Source organism: Mauremys mutica, chromosome 8 (assembly GCF_020497125.1).
Source record: "Mauremys mutica isolate MM-2020 ecotype Southern chromosome 8, ASM2049712v1, whole genome shotgun sequence".
NCBI lineage: Eukaryota > Metazoa > Chordata > Testudines > Geoemydidae > Mauremys > Mauremys mutica.
In genome coordinates this window covers 106,888,145-106,903,923 of record NC_059079.1, presented here as the reverse complement: position 1 = coordinate 106,903,923, position 15,779 = coordinate 106,888,145, and the positions used below count along the sequence as shown (strand labels likewise).

The window sequence follows — 15,779 nt, the reverse complement described above, 5'->3', positions numbered from 1 at the left end:
TGCTGACTGCATCATGCCCAGTTACAGACCCCCAGAACAGGGCTATACGTACAGCGAGTGCCTCCTCGTCCTCGGCCCCGGCCCCGGCCTCGGCCCCGGCTCCTGCCCCGGAAGGCTCCTCGCACTGCTCCTCCCTCGCTCTTGACGCTGGAGGTTTCGTCGTGATCAGGCCAGTTCCGCTCGTGCTTGTTATCCGGGTGCCAGCCTGCGGAGGAGCCAGGGAGGGACACTAGAGGTGAGGTCAAAGCACCCTCTGCTGGCTCTGATGTGCAATCAGGCCTGGGGATTGCACCCCGGCCGAGGGACACTTCCCCTTGTCCTTTGGCAGGGACAACAGTGCCCTGGAAGGAGTCTAGCATCTAAGCAATTCCATCCCCTGTGCAATGCTCCCTGAACACGTGATGCGGCCAAAGGCCGTCTCTGCTCTGTGCCCGGATGAGCTCTCTACCTCGGTGCCAAATGCTGCAGAGGCCGGGCTTTCCCCGACCCTCTCCTGCGTTGGAGCAGAGTGGCTGGGAAAGGGCCCACCTGGCATTACCGCACCACGACCAACACCGTGCCCAGAGCTTCCCTTTGGATGTCGTTCGTAGTGTGCCCCTCTTGCAAGCGCTCAGATTCCGGTGACGGCTGTGGAAATGCCACAGGCAGGCTGGGAACGCTGCAGCAGCGCCACCAGGTGCCGAGAGGCGGGAGCTACCATCTGACCCTGCCCCTGCCCCAACCCACCCACCTTTCAGTTCACTGCGGTTGTTGGAGGGGTGCCTGTGCTGCTCGTTCTGCCGGTTGTTCCGAGAGGCCGTTTTGTCCCTGGGCGCCTCCGCCTTCATGTCTATTTGCAGAGGGACCCACTTGTGCTTGTTGCCTGAATGAGGGACAGGATTCGGGCGTGACACAGCTTTAAAAGGAAGAACAAATATTTGCTTCCGTCCCCACCCTCCTCCGTCTCCCTGTACGTTCAAGCAGGGACAGAATCTAGGATGCATCCAATTCCAGGCCAGAAGGTGCTTGAGCCTCTCACACAGATCCCTCTGTGCAGCGCCTGCTGGCCCAGTGCCCTGAAAACAGCCTCAGAGAGACTGCGAACCACAGCACAGGAGGGCTGGGTGCTGCTCCTTTCCCCACAGTCTCTGCCGCTCTGGGGAGCTCAGGGCCATGGTGCTGCTGGTAGAACCACTGGACTTCAAAGCTTTCTGCCCCATGTGTTTGGCACTTGCACATGGCTCCAAAGTCACATGAGGACCTTGGACCTGACCTGGTGAACTTCAAAGCACAAAGAGGAGACCAAGACTGTTCCTGCCACCGTGTGCACCTGGCTCGCTGCCGGACTGCTTGTTGTGCCCTGGGATCGAAGCAGGCTTCCCCCTGGAAAGCCACCTCCTAGGGTCAAGTGCACAGCCAGCCACTGCCCCAGGAAAGATGATGAATGGGGCCCATCCATCCATCCAAGAGGTAGGCTATGGTCTTCCCAGAACTCATCAAGGTCTAAAGAAAGCACCGAACCCAGCGGTCCCACTGTCACTCTCCTGATTTTCTAGTTCTGCTGATTTTTGCAACCTGCTTTTTTCAGATGCATTTGTCCCTCTCTGCAGTCTCATGGGGACTGTCCCTGCAGCAGCAGCCGGCTGAGGGCTGGTCTACACTGGGAACTGACACAGGCATAGTTACATCTCGCCGGGCTGTGAAAAATCCCCATGCAGACAGTGCTAGGTCGACGGACGAATTCTCCCAGGGAGGTGCATTTACTACGTCAATGGGAGAACCCCGCCTGTCGGCACTGGGGGTGTCCTCACTGAGTGCTGCAGCTGGGCCGCTGTAGCAGTGTAAGTGTAGACATCCCCTTTGCAACCCCGGCTACTCTGAGAGGGAATAGGAGCGATCCCAAGACTCCTGGAGGGCAGAGGTGGCAGATGCAGAGATTCCAGGCCTGGCACCAGCTATCCCCTCAGATCCAGGGACAAAGCCTCACTCCCGTCCATGCCTATCCATTATCTCTTGTTTACAAGCAGCTACAATGGAGCCTGGACCAGGTTCCACGTGCCCCTAACATCGTCCGGCAATAGACCCCCCCCTCGCCACCTGATCCCTACCAGCAGAGACTAGCTAATGCCCTCTCCCCAGAGGCTGTAGGAAAGAGAAAACTTCCCCTGGAGATGGACAGAGCTGGACTAGTTTGGATCAAGCAGAGTAGGGGAGCGAATCCCAGAGCAGAGGGACCCCACTCAATAGCTGTGACTGAACTGGGAAGGAGTCTCAGGTTGGTAGGTACCAGACCATTCAGGGCTTCATAGGCCAAAAGCAAACCACCAGTAATTCTATCCAGCAACCCAAAAGGCAGCCAGGGCGGATGGCGAAACAGCAGGACTCTCTGCAGAAGCCAGGCATGGCGCCTGCTCAGTACCAGCCTGTGAACGGATTTCAGACGCAGCCCCAAGGGACGCAGGTTACAATCACCCATCTGGATGTGGCCAGAGAGCTGCGATAGCCAGGACAGCAGGACATCAAAGGTCACGACCACATGGAAACTGGCTCGGCCAGAACCAAATCCCCAATCATCCGGCAGCCCCCTGGAATCTCGCCCACCCCGCCCCCATCCTCACCTTTCTTCTTCTGCGCCAACTTCTGGTTGTCGTCGTCCCCGTTCTTCTCCTCCCCAGACTCGTCCGATTTGGTTTTCAGGTTCTCTTTGCCTTCGCTCCCGTCCCCCTTCTCCTGTTCTTTCATGTCTTTCTTGATGGGCAGCTTCCGGAGGGGCTGGGGTTTGGGTGGCTGCTGGAGACAAGAGCCAGGCAGGTGAGGCAAAGGGTGGTGGGAGCTGGCTCAGGACAGACTCCGCAGAGCTGGTTAGATCCACGCCCATCTAGCCCCGCAGAGGGGAAGCCGGAAGGACAGTCACTAGTCTGGGGACGGGATCCCAGCATCTCACCTTGGGGAGACAGCAGGTCCTGGTAAAGAGCAGCTCAGCTAGCAGGGGCTTGGAGAGAAGTCAGAGTGAGCTTTGCATGCGCTATCACCACCCCCAGTGCACACTCAGGCCTGGTACCAACAAGAGTCCCCACCCCCACCCTCCGGAGGGGGAACAGTGGGGAGAGGATTCCCAAATACAGGGAGGGGACATAAGGGATGCTCAGGGGTGCCTGTTGCGTTGAGATGCTGGGTCTGATAAAGATTCTCATCACGCGGGGAGAGGCTGGGTAGCAGCGGGGCACCGACAGACAGCAGCTCTTGCACGGCCAGGAAACTAATGCTGAAAGGAAGGTGCCCAAAAATAGAAGGGCTTTGGCAGCCTCAGCATCTTGGCTGCAGCAGCGCGGGGCCATGCCCCTCATGAGTGTTAGCAGGCACCAAGCCACGGGCTGCTCCGCTTTCACCTGGGTAACTCGACCCCTGTCACCAGAGGCCTGGCTTACTGAACTTCCCTGCCCGACTCGCTGTGCCCGGGGTTCAGAACCGGATCCAGGCTCCTCGTCCCAGAATAGCACCGCTGAACGAGGGAGCCCAACGTGCAGGGAATCCCTAAAAGGAAATCCTCTGCACCCGGGACCACAGCAAGCTATTCCTGGCTGCCTCCGGAGCCGATGCCCAGCACCCCGAAGAGCCGCTACAGCAGGAGAGAGGCAGTGCCCACAGGGCCATGCCCTGAACTCCAGCTCTGACACACACACACCCCATAGAAACCACCACCAATGAACGCTCTTGGCTGAGATTCCCCTGAGGCCTCCTGCCTCCGAGATGAGCAGTGCCCAGAGGGGCTCTCCCATGTAACGTACCGTCCAACACGTGCTAACACAGGGAGAACATACGTGATTACAGCCAGCCAGGGGCTGCTCATCTATGGAAGTGACAAGGGAGCAACCTGGAGGGCATGAGCCTTCCTGGCACACTGGCAGCCCCAGGGGCTAGACGCAAGCTTTGCAGGGAGCTCTGGTCAGGCCCTTCTCCCAGCAGGAGGGTCATCTGTGCTGGCACACTGGCCAAGGGAGTCATGAAAGTGCAGTTTTAACCAGCATGGGGTCACCGGCTTCACAACCGGGCCACTTCCTTCTGGCTTGCAAAGGTCCCGATCTCTATCTGTTTCTGAGAGTAGTGGGCAGGGGAACATAGGAAGAAAAAACAGTTTCACCTCAAGGGTAAATTCTAGAGGACAACAGTGCAGAACTGGAAGGTCAGGGAAGGGGAGGAACTCTAGGCTGAAAGAGGAGCTGGGCTAGAGGAGAGATGCCATCTCACCTCCACTTCAGGAAGAAGCATGTTGTGATACCAAACTTCAGAACAGCCGCACAAGCTGAGGGCATCTGGCTTCATTCCTCCCTCGGCTTGAGAAGGCTGCAGGAGCCTGGTACGTTCTGAGCCACAGGGAGGTCGTGTTTAGAAAGCGGCATTCATCCCCCCAGGCACAAAGGTCATTGTAATTGTGCTGATTTCGGGTATTCTGAACAACCAAGTGTCTTCTCAGTGGGCAGATGAAAGTGCTTCCAACTCACACAGGCAAGTGGAAGCTTTGCACAGAATGTTCCTCACTGACTGCTCAAACTGCTCCTTTAGCTTTTTTTTATTATTATTAAAGGACAATCCAAGTCCAGTCTCAAATGTGAACTGTGTAAAAGCAACCTTTTACCCAACCTAAGCAACACATCCAGGCTGTGTTTTTTGTTTGCAATTCTGACAAACAGATGTTTAAAATATCCATTCCCCTGCTCTTCCAACCCAAACACTGTAGCCTCCAGATCTGGAATGCAAAACCACTTAGGAACGTAAGTGAAACAAGACCAGCAGGATCTATGATTTTAAAAATAAATAGAGGAGATTCTAGCTCTTATGCTTGCAGGGATCACCTTTAAACATGGCTCTAGCATAAAGCTGATGCAATGCCATCTTGGTAAGTCTGCCCGCAGCCTCAGCACCTCCGCTGCTGCTCAGAGCTTTGCTCAACAGCAGCAGCCTGAAATTAATAAGTGCTTGGGTCAATTTCATGGCAACAATTCAGAACCCTGTGGGTTACAAGGAAACTGACAACAGGGCCAATTTCACCTTGCTGCTGGGAAAAGCAATGAGTAGCTGAGACATGCACTGGTGCTCTTCACTGGGTAAAAGAAAGGAGGCTAAATTTAGCAGATACAACCGCTGCTCCTTTCCAGTAACAAGAGGGGGCTTCAAACTCAGGAACCCACTAGCAGGAGACTATAAATGATAGACCATGCCCCGAGCAGGTCCAGAGGCATCACCTTGGTAGGAAGCTAAGGAACAGCCGGCTGGCTCGAGTGCTGCCTGAGGGCAGCTGGGCCTTTTCATACGTTTAGTTCTCTGGTTACTGGGAGGCTGCCGAATTTGTCAAGAACCAGAGGGTGTATAAGAGAGACAGAGGGGACCCATTAAAGGTGAGTGGACTTAACGGGGGTGGAGATTGAAGGGAAGCAGAGCAGGAGCTGAAGGATTATGGGGCAGGTGGTAGAGAAGAGTATGAGAGCCAGAGAGCGAGAAAGCAAAGAGGAAAACAGACACTGAGAACAGCACAGGGAAATATACGCTGACCTGTTATGAGAAAAAGAAAAGCGAAGGGAACAAAGAAAGCAACTCTCACAAACTTACATTGTAAAGGCATTAGAATCTGCCCAGAGAAATACAGTTAAGAAAGATACACGAACAGTACACAGCTGTTTATTCCTTGCATTCCAGGGAGTAGCAGCCTAGCTCTTTCCACTGTGGCTAGCAGGACAAGTCCACCAACTAGCAGGTCTCAGGAAACTTTTCCAAACCCTGCTATAATAATCTGTGGTGTTATTGGTAAAATAGGCCCTGAAATGTGATAAAGGAAGATTTCAGCTGACAGTGTCTATTTCAGCTGTTTTAGGGACAGAGAAGCCCTCAGGACACCTTGCTTCCAGAGGAAAAGCTCACAGGACATCTTGGTCTTGAGCAGTCAACTTTTCTAGAGCTCTCTGCCTTCAGAGAGAAGAGGGGACACATCACTCATTCGCCAGGGAAAGCTCGGCTGTAGAGATGTTTTGTTCGCAAGGTCACGCTTCTTACCTGGATGGTCTTGTGGGCTATTTCTCCAGGGGTTGGCCAGTTCGTGGCATCACCAAAGTCACCAACCTTTATTCAAAAAACACAGAGAGATCTCGTTAGTACAGTAAGCTCAAGCGCTGGTTCTGAAGGGCTGCTTCCTCGCATTCAATAGGCCAATATCCCCCTTCCAGAGCACAGGGCCTGGGCTAGAGGATCGGACCAACAGCCCCTGACCCCATCTGGCAGCATCCAGTACCAGATGCTTGAGAGAGAGAGAGAGAGAGAGAGAGAGACACACACACACACCCCCCCCTCATGGACAGCCATGGAATAACATGCCCAAAGGGGAAGTTGCTGCCTACCCCAGGGGGATCTGAGGTTTGTTTATGCCCTGAAGCCTCAGGGTGTATAACCCTTAAAATCCTGTCTAAGAAGCGTGGATACTTATTATCCACATAAAGCATCACCCTCTTTAAAATCCTGTTAAGCGCTTGATCTCAATGACCTCATGGGCAACAAGTTTCACCGGCTAGTTATACATGGCGTAAAATATTATTGTCCAGTGGTTTTAAATGTGCTGCCTTGGAGTTCGCTGAATATCCCCCTATTCTTGGATGATGGAGGAGTGCACCACAGACCGACTCTGGGTGCTTCACCGTACCTGCCTACGCTAGCTGGCCAGAGCTGGAGGACCCTGCTTTTAGCTCTGGGTCTTTTAGCTCAGACAGAAGACGGTCATATGTTCAGAGCCACGAGGGTCAGGTTCAAGCCCAAGAAACAGCTGCTGACATCCTCTTTATACTCCTCACTACCGTGTGGAACGATCGTCTCCTCCCTAGGATAAACCACTCTCTCCAGAGCCCTAGGCAATTTCATTGTCCATTTCAATCTCCTCTATTTCTGCAATCAGATGTCTGGAGCTGAACTCCAACATCACCCTGGTGCCGCCTGGCGGGGTCAGACCACAACTGCAAGGCTCCGCAGGGTTTCAGGACAGCCCTGTTTCCCCTTAAAGAGGAGCAGAAAGAGCACCAGGGCCTTCAGTGCTGTTAATCCAGCGGGGATACCGAATACACTTTAAAATTCATTCTAAATGCTTGTGCCACCTGGCGGCAGATGACTGCAGGGCTCACGCACATTAAACAGCACAATCGCAATCAAGTGCTGCCAATTACACGAGCCAACAGCAGCACAGAGCAGCAGAGCTCTGTGCTCAATTGACGGCAAGAACAGGCATCTGGTTTCAATTCAATCCACCCAGAGCAGCCTCCAAGGCCACTCACAACACAACACACCATTCATGCGCCTTCCCCCGTGGGGCTGGAGCTTGCCGGCAAAGCTGTTTGGTTTGCAGGGCAGTTATACCATTTATTGGTGTCTCCACTTGATCTACTTTTCCAACCTGATTCTATGAGAACGAGGTGTTTGCAGGGGGAAAAGAGGCAGGGCGTGGATGTCACTTCCCAAACAAGCAGAGGAGGAACCTTAGCTCACAGGTGGGCAAGCACCGGTAGCGTCAGGATCTCCTGCAGGGTCTCTGGTGTCGACAGGACTTTGCACAGTGACGAGGGCCTCCGTCAACTCAGTGCGGCAGGCATAGTATGGGAAGGGCTTGACCGCTCGACATGAGCTGGAGCCCGACTCCCTGACAGAGGTGTCGAGCCGCCCAGCACAGGTCTTGGCTCTCCTCCGGCCCTCTCCTTTCCCTTACGAGGGGTAGGAGATCTTCCCCTTGCAGACCTCTTGGGCTTCTTGGCCAGGGCCAGGGAGGGGGAATCGGTGCCCGCTCGCAGACGGCACCAGCGGGGCGCTCCAGGCCGAGTCGGGCCTCTGCTCTGGTGCTGGGGTCAGTGCCGACTCCATCAGGAGCATCCTGAGACGGATGTCTCTCTCCTTTTTCATTCTGGGTTTGAACGACTTACAGATGAAACACTTGTCGCTTATGTGTCTCTCTCTTAGACACCTTAAATGGCTAACGTGTGGGTTGCTGATGGGCATGGGGCACTTACAACGATCACATGGTTTAAAGCCTGGGGATCCCCGGGGCATACCCCATCCCTAGGCTGAGTCCCATCCGAGACCAACTAACCAGAACAAATACTAAGGGTAAATACTGAACTATATACAACTACAGTATTTGACAAGAAACGTTTGAGACACACTGAACTAGGCGAAAGCTAGCTGAAGCAGCAGATGTTCCCGCACCATCACTGGCAGCAAGAAGGAACCGAGGTTGGGGGGAGCTGGCAGCGCCCCTTATATTGCGCTATGTGGGCACCACTCCAGAGGGTGCCAGAGCTAGTCCCCTACGGATACTGCTAAGGGAAAAACTTCCAGCACTGGTGCACACAGCGAGCACACACCTAGTATGGAATGGACATGAGCAAGCACTCAAAGAAACAACGGCCTCCGAGGAACAGCATGGAGCAGGTCCGAGCGGGTGGGGAATGATGGTCGTGCTAGGCACCCATGAAGTGCTATGCATCGTCCATCCGCTTCACCGACATCGATCCATTCGTGCATGCACGTGGGCTCACACCCGCCCCTGGGAGGCAGGCAGGCATTGCACCCAACATACGGGTGGGCAGAGGGCACCAATTTAAGTTGTGCCCATCACCGTGGCATCTAGGCACAACCCCTGCCTCTGAGGGTGCTGAGAAGCTCCGCTGTGGTAGAGCCCTAGGAGATGCTCTGATGGCAGATGCTAGGCAAGTGCCTAGCAGGACTGACAACCCGGAGTCGCAAGCTCTTATAAATGCAGCAGCTGGGAAAAAATTGCCCTCTGCAGCGCTGCCATGGCCCAGAGCTGGGCACGGCCATGGAAGCACCATATGCTGCTGGAGGCACACTCAGGTTTCAAGCAGCCACTCATAACTGGCGGCTGTGCGTGGGTGAAGAGTCATCCCTGGCTGATCTGGAGTGGAAATGCATGCACTAGTCAGAGAGCTTGCTCCCCGGTGACGTAACAAAACTACTGCCCTAAGTGGCATGGGAGGCAGCATGGTCTAGTGGACAGAGCAGTGACCTGGGAGTCCAGGAGACCTAGGTTCTAGTCCCAGCTCTGTCACTGAGCTGGCAGGTGACCAGGAGCAAGTCACTTCCCCTCCAATGCTTTGCCTATCTCGTCTGTGAGGCTAAGCGCTCTTGGGGGCAGGGACTCCGTCTCCCTACATGTATGTACAGCGCCCAGCACACTGGGTCCAATCGCAGCTGCTGCACTGTGGAAGACAAGCAGCAAGAGCCAGGTAATACACCACCAGAAACGGGAAGATGTCGAGGCAGACGTACCTTGCTTCCTTTCCGCGGCCTGGGGTTTGCAGCCCTCACCACTTTGGCTGGAGTTGTATGTTCTGTGAAAGGAAAACAGAGGTGTTAATACGCAACACCAAGCGTTGCTAGAGCATTAACCTCAATGGACAGTGGAGGGAGGTGGCCATGTGCTGGCACCGGCTAAGTCCTCTCCCTTCCTGGGCAGAGTCCTGCTTAGATCTTCCCAATGACCCTTCTCTTCCGCACAGTGCACCAAGGTGAGTTACTCATCCAGCCCTTAGAAAGGAGGAGGGGAAGGGGCCCACGCCCCAGTTCCATCCACACACCAATCAGCCCGACTCGGGTCAGAGCTGCTGGGATTCAGGTCGAAGCCCTGGCATTTTGCAATGTGGAAGCAGGGCCAGCTGCAGACCCGAGTCAGAGTCTGCATAGTGCAGCATGGACACGTTAGCACAGCTGTGAGACCGGATCCAGCCACTGTAAACCCAGGTTATGAATGCAGTGCAGACAGACACTCAATCGCGGCCTTGGAAACACCAAGTCCACACAGCCAGGTCCCAGTGTCCTGGGCTTCGCACGCAGCAGATATACCCTACGTGGCCACATCTGCAAGCACCCAATTCCTCTCGTGGCGGGAGGAGGTGGAGATCCCAGGAGGAAGTGTAATGAATGGGACAGGCTGGACCTTGTGGTTCTGAAAGGAGCTTGCCTGTTCTCTGCTGGATTGGCGGAGTGCAGTCTCTCTCAACTATTCGCTCTGGAGTCCAACCTTCTCCGCTCCAACCCAAAATCAACAACCCAGATCACTCCAACAGAGAGTCCCCATTTCACCTCTGGGTGCACGGCAGAAACCGTCCCAAACCTCTACAGATGCTGGGCCACAAAGACTTGAAAGGTCACCTGCCACAACCATGATCACGGAGGCTGCAGACCCTGGTCCAATTCCCAGCACCCTCCACCCTTTCCCAATCCAATCACCCAGCCCCCAGGCAGGGAGAGTTACACTCCGACTGACAGCCAGTGTTTCCTACAGGCCAACACGCTGTTCTCCACCTCTACGCTGCACACCCCATTTACATCAAGGGATCTCTCCCTGCAATGCCCGTGTCGGGGTCAGTCTCAAAGCTGCAGCTTTGCTCACTAACGAGGCGCCCCAGCCTGCTCAGCCCAAGCGAGAGATGGGAAAGGAACCAGGGACACTAGGCCTTGGCCGCCTGGCGTCTCCCCTGAATTCACAAGCAGAACGGGACAGCCGGGAATTCGGGGTGGGGGGGGGGGGAATTTAACACAGACGACACTTAGGAAGTGTGAGCACACAAACCAAAGACAGCGACATTACTGCACAGGGGTCAGTCAGGGCCCTTCCCGTGAACATGGAGGGACAAATGCCCACCCCCACCAAGGCTAGTAAATACGGACAGGCCTGCAATGGCCATTACTGAGGGAGTAAATGCCAGGGCCGGCAACAAGGCAGAATTACACCCAGCACGGCAGGGCTGACGGGGACGACGACCAGGGAGCGAAGGAACGCAACGGCGACTGAATGAGGAGGGCTTTATAGTATCACCAAAGCGCTCCTAGTGTGGACGCAGCAACACTCCCTTTGTACCAGTGCAATAATCCTGCCTCACCTCCCAAATGAAACAAACTACACCGGTTCGGGTGCACTGTTTGTCAATACAGCTGTATCCACGCTAGAGATGTTTGCCTGTCTCTGCTGGTCACCGATCACACCCGACCACACAGCTATGCCAGCAGAAGTCTGTGGTGTAGACCCGGCCTTAGCTTCCAATCTGCAGAGTTTGAAGCATCCACGCAAAGGCCCACCTGAACAATCGAGCTAGGCGACCCTGTTAAGGCTGCAGCACATCCCTGCATATGGTTTATCTTGCAGTACAAACAGGATTCAGCCTGGTTCTGCCATCCATCTGCAAACTCCAGCACAGCCTAGGCTTGTTCGCATGGTTAGCGGACCCGACCACATGGTGGTTTGATCTGATCTACGCTGCAGGAGGGCACACCACTGGCCATGTTGCAGGCAAGGGGAATTATCCTGCTGCAACCAGCATCAGCAGCAGGACTGTTTCTGGGATGGAGACCAGCCCGGAGACTTGTCCTCAACACACAGCCCCTCCCACACTCAGCATGACTGCCAGCTTGCTCAGCTCCCAGGCTTCGGAGGAGGGGCAGTGAAGTTCTGCTTGGTCTGTAAAGCGCCACGCAAACTTAAATCTGCTGCATAAGCAGCAAAACAAGCGAGCCCTCGAGCAGCTGGGCACCAAAACGGCTTGATGAGCTTGGCTTTTCCCGAGAGGGTGGGGGAGCGCTTTTAATGAGGGACACGTGGCCCTGGCTGCCCGGCGAGTCGTATGTGCACCCGGCTCCTCGCAACTGCTCTGATCTCAGCACGGTCCCAGCAAAAGGCAGCAGCTGGGCGAGCGCCCTCTGCCAGGCAGCAACTGGAGACACAGAGCTCCATGGGACGGGAGCAGCTGAGGCTGCTCCTCCACCTGCCAAACAAATTGCGTTCTCCAGCGGCCCTCCTCTTGGCTTCCGTCCCCTCCCCTAGCAGGTGGGCAGTCAGCCGCCCTGGACTGGCCGGGACAGTTTGGATCGGGACTGCACGGTTTCAAATAGCTGCCCCACTGGGCAGGATTGCAGCACAGCTCTGCGGGGTATTCCTGTTTGAGTGGCTCCATGGATGCTGGTAATCCCCCCTCCACACTGCATGCGCGGACCCCCGGCGCATGCCCTGCACGGGAGCATCCGTGCAAAGAGCAGCATGCGAGAGCGCAGATGCACCCGCTGCACACAGAAGCCTCAGTTTTACAATCACAGGACTCTTTTGGGGCTGGCCCGGAAAAGGAGAGGTTCAGCCGTAGCCTCTCTCAAGGCAGGCCGGGTGAGCGCTGCCATGTGTCATGGCTGCCACCATTAATTTCAGGGTGCTGGTAGGATAACTATGGTCTCCATTCAGTAGAAGGACACAGAAGGACAGAGCAGCATCCATGACCCGCTGCACAGGTGAGGAAGGATGGGCTTGTGGATAAGGCACTTGACTGGGGCTCAGATCCTGGGGCTGCCACAGCCTGCCTGTGTGACCCTGGGCAAGTCGCAATTTCTCTGTGCCTCAGTTCCCCATTTGACATCAATCACCAGCTGTAAAACGGTGATAATACAGTGTGAGTGAGTGAGAGAGTGTGTGTGTGTGTGTGTGTGTGTGTGTGTGAGTGTGAGAGAGAGAGAGAGAGAGAGAGAGTCTGTGTGTGTGTGTGTGTGTGTGTGTGTGTGTGTGTGTACAGCACCTAGCACAACAGGGTCCCGATTGTTTGTTTTGGCATAGCAAGTGGGGCCTCCAAAACAACTTCCTTTCTCCCACTCTTTGTCTATTTTGACAGCAAACTCTTTGGGGCAGGGACTGTCGCTCAGCACTACGTGAGCCTGGCACCTCTGGGCACTAGCATAGTGACGACAACTAGCTGCACAGGAGCGAGCGTGGGAGGTGGACGAGCCTTTGGGGGAATTAAATGCTTTTCCTCTCACCTACCCTTGGGATTTCCCCCCCCCCCGGCAGAGAGAAAACCCTGTCCCCCTCCAACACCCAGAAGATGCCCTGCATTTTCACTCCTGCTCGACAGTCGGAGAACAGCACTGGAGTGGGGTTTTTCAGCTCCGGCTTCTCTGTGCCACTGACCCCACAAATATGCTATGATTCTATAGCCACCACGAAAATATACCTGGGCTTAACTCCAGCTCCACTCCAGCTCTGCACCTCACCTTTAAGGGGCGCTGGGCCCAACATTTCACCCCCAAAACTGTATCTGCGCTTCCTCCCGGGCACTCGCTGTCCTGCCCAGAGGAAGGCTCGTGACCCAGTTGTTAAAACGGTTTGAAAACGATTCAACGTCTTTGAGTAAAGCCTGGGCCGGGGGAGCACGATGCCGCCGTTGTAACATCTGGCTGGAATTTCAGTTGTGAAATTGTTTTACAAGGTTTGATGCGAGCTGGTTCAGAGGAGGCGGCTTTAAAAGCAGGGCGGGTCATATACGGGATGTCACACATGCTGGCAACCATGTCGTATCGTACGTTGATCGTGTCTCTAAACCTAATTTTTTATTATTTTTTGAACACCATAGCTTAACTCCTGAAATTTTGAAGCTGGTTTCCCTTAGGGGGATTATTTTTCCCCATAGCCTGCTCCCAACTGATGTTTTAAAAGGTTGCTAAACACGTGCTGTGGGATGGCTCATGTGGCATGTGTGCGCGCTTGACTACAGACGCATTTCAACGATACGCGCCCCTCTCCCTGCCAATACTTCTCCCCAGCACTCTGCCGCACACTCCTGGGACCACAGGCAGAACACCACACTGCAGCCAGCCAGGGATGAAAACGAAGGTAACACCTTCATTCCATTTTACCACCCTGCAAGCTCCATAGCAGCCTCGCAAGCAGGCAAGAGCTCACACGCACCAGAAAGAACCAGCTCTGCAAATAGCAACCCTGCACATCCATGAGACAGCCAGCAACCCCCCCAGCCCCAAGACCCATCCTCTGCTGAGTGAGGGGAAAGGTACCGTGCACTCAGCACCCCCCATTCCGGAGACGAGCCCAGGGTTCTGCAGGGGTGGAATGACGGGCACTGGTACCCCTGCAACACTGGCTCGCTAGCTTTACTCCAACAGGGGGAAGGGCAGGAAGAAAGGGGGCTGGAGGAGCATGAACATCCCATGAGCAGCACCAGGCGACTGCAGATTAGAGCTGGCTGGGAGCCGCGCTGCGCCACAGAACGCCCTGGCTGGTTACCCCTGGAAGCTCCCTGCTTCTCGGAGCCAGCCTGCGTTACACCGGCGCTCAGACCAAGCGGTCAGCACGGTCTCTTTGCAGGCCTTAGTGGCCAGGGCTCCGAGCTGTGCACATTGAAGCGCCTATGAGCCAGAATAAGAAGCGGCAAAGCAGAGTTTTCCCTGTCAATTCCCCTTTCAAAGGGTTCCCGAGTGGGATTTCACAGACACCAGCTCCCTGGTTCTGGAATCCTCCTTGCTAGCTGGCAGGCGTCCACCGTCCTCGTCCTCCCACAGACGGCGGTGCCGGAAAGCCGAGCCCGCAGCACAAGCGCCCGCTCGGTGGAGCAATGCTCACCATTAGGCTTTTACTTTCCTTAGTGTAGGCAGCAGAACTCTTTCCAAACAGCCCCTGAATGCTCCACTCCACGCCCACAGATGTCACCAGCTAAATATAGCTTCAAAAGGCACCTAGAGATACAACAGAACCCCGGGGCCTGCTTTCCAACATCATCTGGAGCTCTCGCCGACTTCAACGGTAGCGGCGAACAGTCAGCCCCTCTGAAAACTCAAGCCGCTAACACAGCCAATTAACTATACAGCACAGCGTCTTCAATTTACACCGTTAGCAGGCGTGTCTGGGGGCAAGGGGGACCTCCTCCTTCCCATCCCCTCCCTGCTGCCACTGTACCAGATATAATCCCTCTGGCCCTGCCCTGGGCTTCAGCTCTCCCCCAGGCTGCAATCCTGCACCTAGAGCTCAGTGAGACACCCCAAGACAAATCTGATCCACCAATTTCATAGGTATGACCTCAGGGGATGCCCAGCAGCACCGATGACACCACTAGGAGAGACCCTCTTCCCCAACTAGCAGGAGAGGGCGGCATGGTCGAAAGGAATGAGCACAGCACAGGGAGCCAGGAACTCGGCTATTCTGGCTGCTTTGAGAGCCATCATTTAAACCTGTCCTAATTTCCTCATCTGCAAGATGGGAATACTACTCCCCTATCGTACGGAGGTGCTGGGAGGAATGATGTTTGTGGGCGCTTTAAAACCGGAATGTGCCAAGCATGGTCTTGCCATGAGTGTTTTGAGCCCTCTGTTCCGCTAAGATCTATGTGGAGAGAATACACAGGACAGCGAGAGAGAGAAGGGGTAAACTGCTACCTCCGGACAAAGGGCTCGAGCCCCAGTTCCGTTTGGCATAGGCAAGACATGAGTGGATCACACAGAGCCCCTTCCGACAAACGAGAACACAGAGGGAGCATGACCTAGCCAACTGCTGCATATCATGATTTATCTACATACACACGCAGCAGCCGGGGAGCCTGCAGACTGCTACAGGGATAAGCTACTGCTGGAGTATGAGCAGCTGCACACTACACCATCCTCGGCTCGTCTAAGTCAGCCTGGTGGATCCTATGTGCCACCAGGAAAGGGCGCTGGTGCGTGAGAGTTTACTCAGTTGCTCGTCGTGGCTGGGTTGCTCAGCTTCTTGCAAAGGCTTCAGCCGAAATTAATACTTTTTTTTTAAAGCCAATGCATATGGAGGGCTGTGTACCATAAAGCTTTGTGAAGGAGACATTCCAGTGAGGCCCTTCCTGCCCACACCCACGCATGGTAAAGAGCCCAGGGCACATGCCTCACAGGTATCACCAGTCTGAATGCGTCTGCACTAAACTAAGCTTATTTTTGGTCCTTTGCCCACCTGGTTGTTCTGG

At 54.9% G+C, this 15,779-nt stretch overlaps 1 protein-coding gene across 3 annotated transcripts in view; it reads right to left on the bottom strand.

Moving 5' to 3' along the window:
* LARP1 (La ribonucleoprotein 1, translational regulator) overlaps nucleotides 1-15,779 on the bottom strand; it is a 71,661-nt gene that overhangs the window by 15,716 nt on the left and 40,166 nt on the right. For 2 of the 3 annotated variants that reach the window (XM_045028370.1, XM_045028372.1), the window contains exons 2-6: nucleotides 9,295-9,356; nucleotides 6,028-6,093; nucleotides 2,598-2,769; nucleotides 731-862; nucleotides 53-205 (exon numbers count right to left, since the gene is read on the bottom strand). In XM_045028370.1, the coding sequence (XP_044884305.1) occupies nucleotides 53-205; nucleotides 731-862; nucleotides 2,598-2,769; nucleotides 6,028-6,093; nucleotides 9,295-9,356 (585 nt within the window). The remainder of the gene's footprint in view (nucleotides 1-52; nucleotides 206-730; nucleotides 863-2,597; nucleotides 2,770-6,027; nucleotides 6,094-9,294; nucleotides 9,357-15,779) is intronic. The other variant, XM_045028371.1, reaches the window with a different exon arrangement.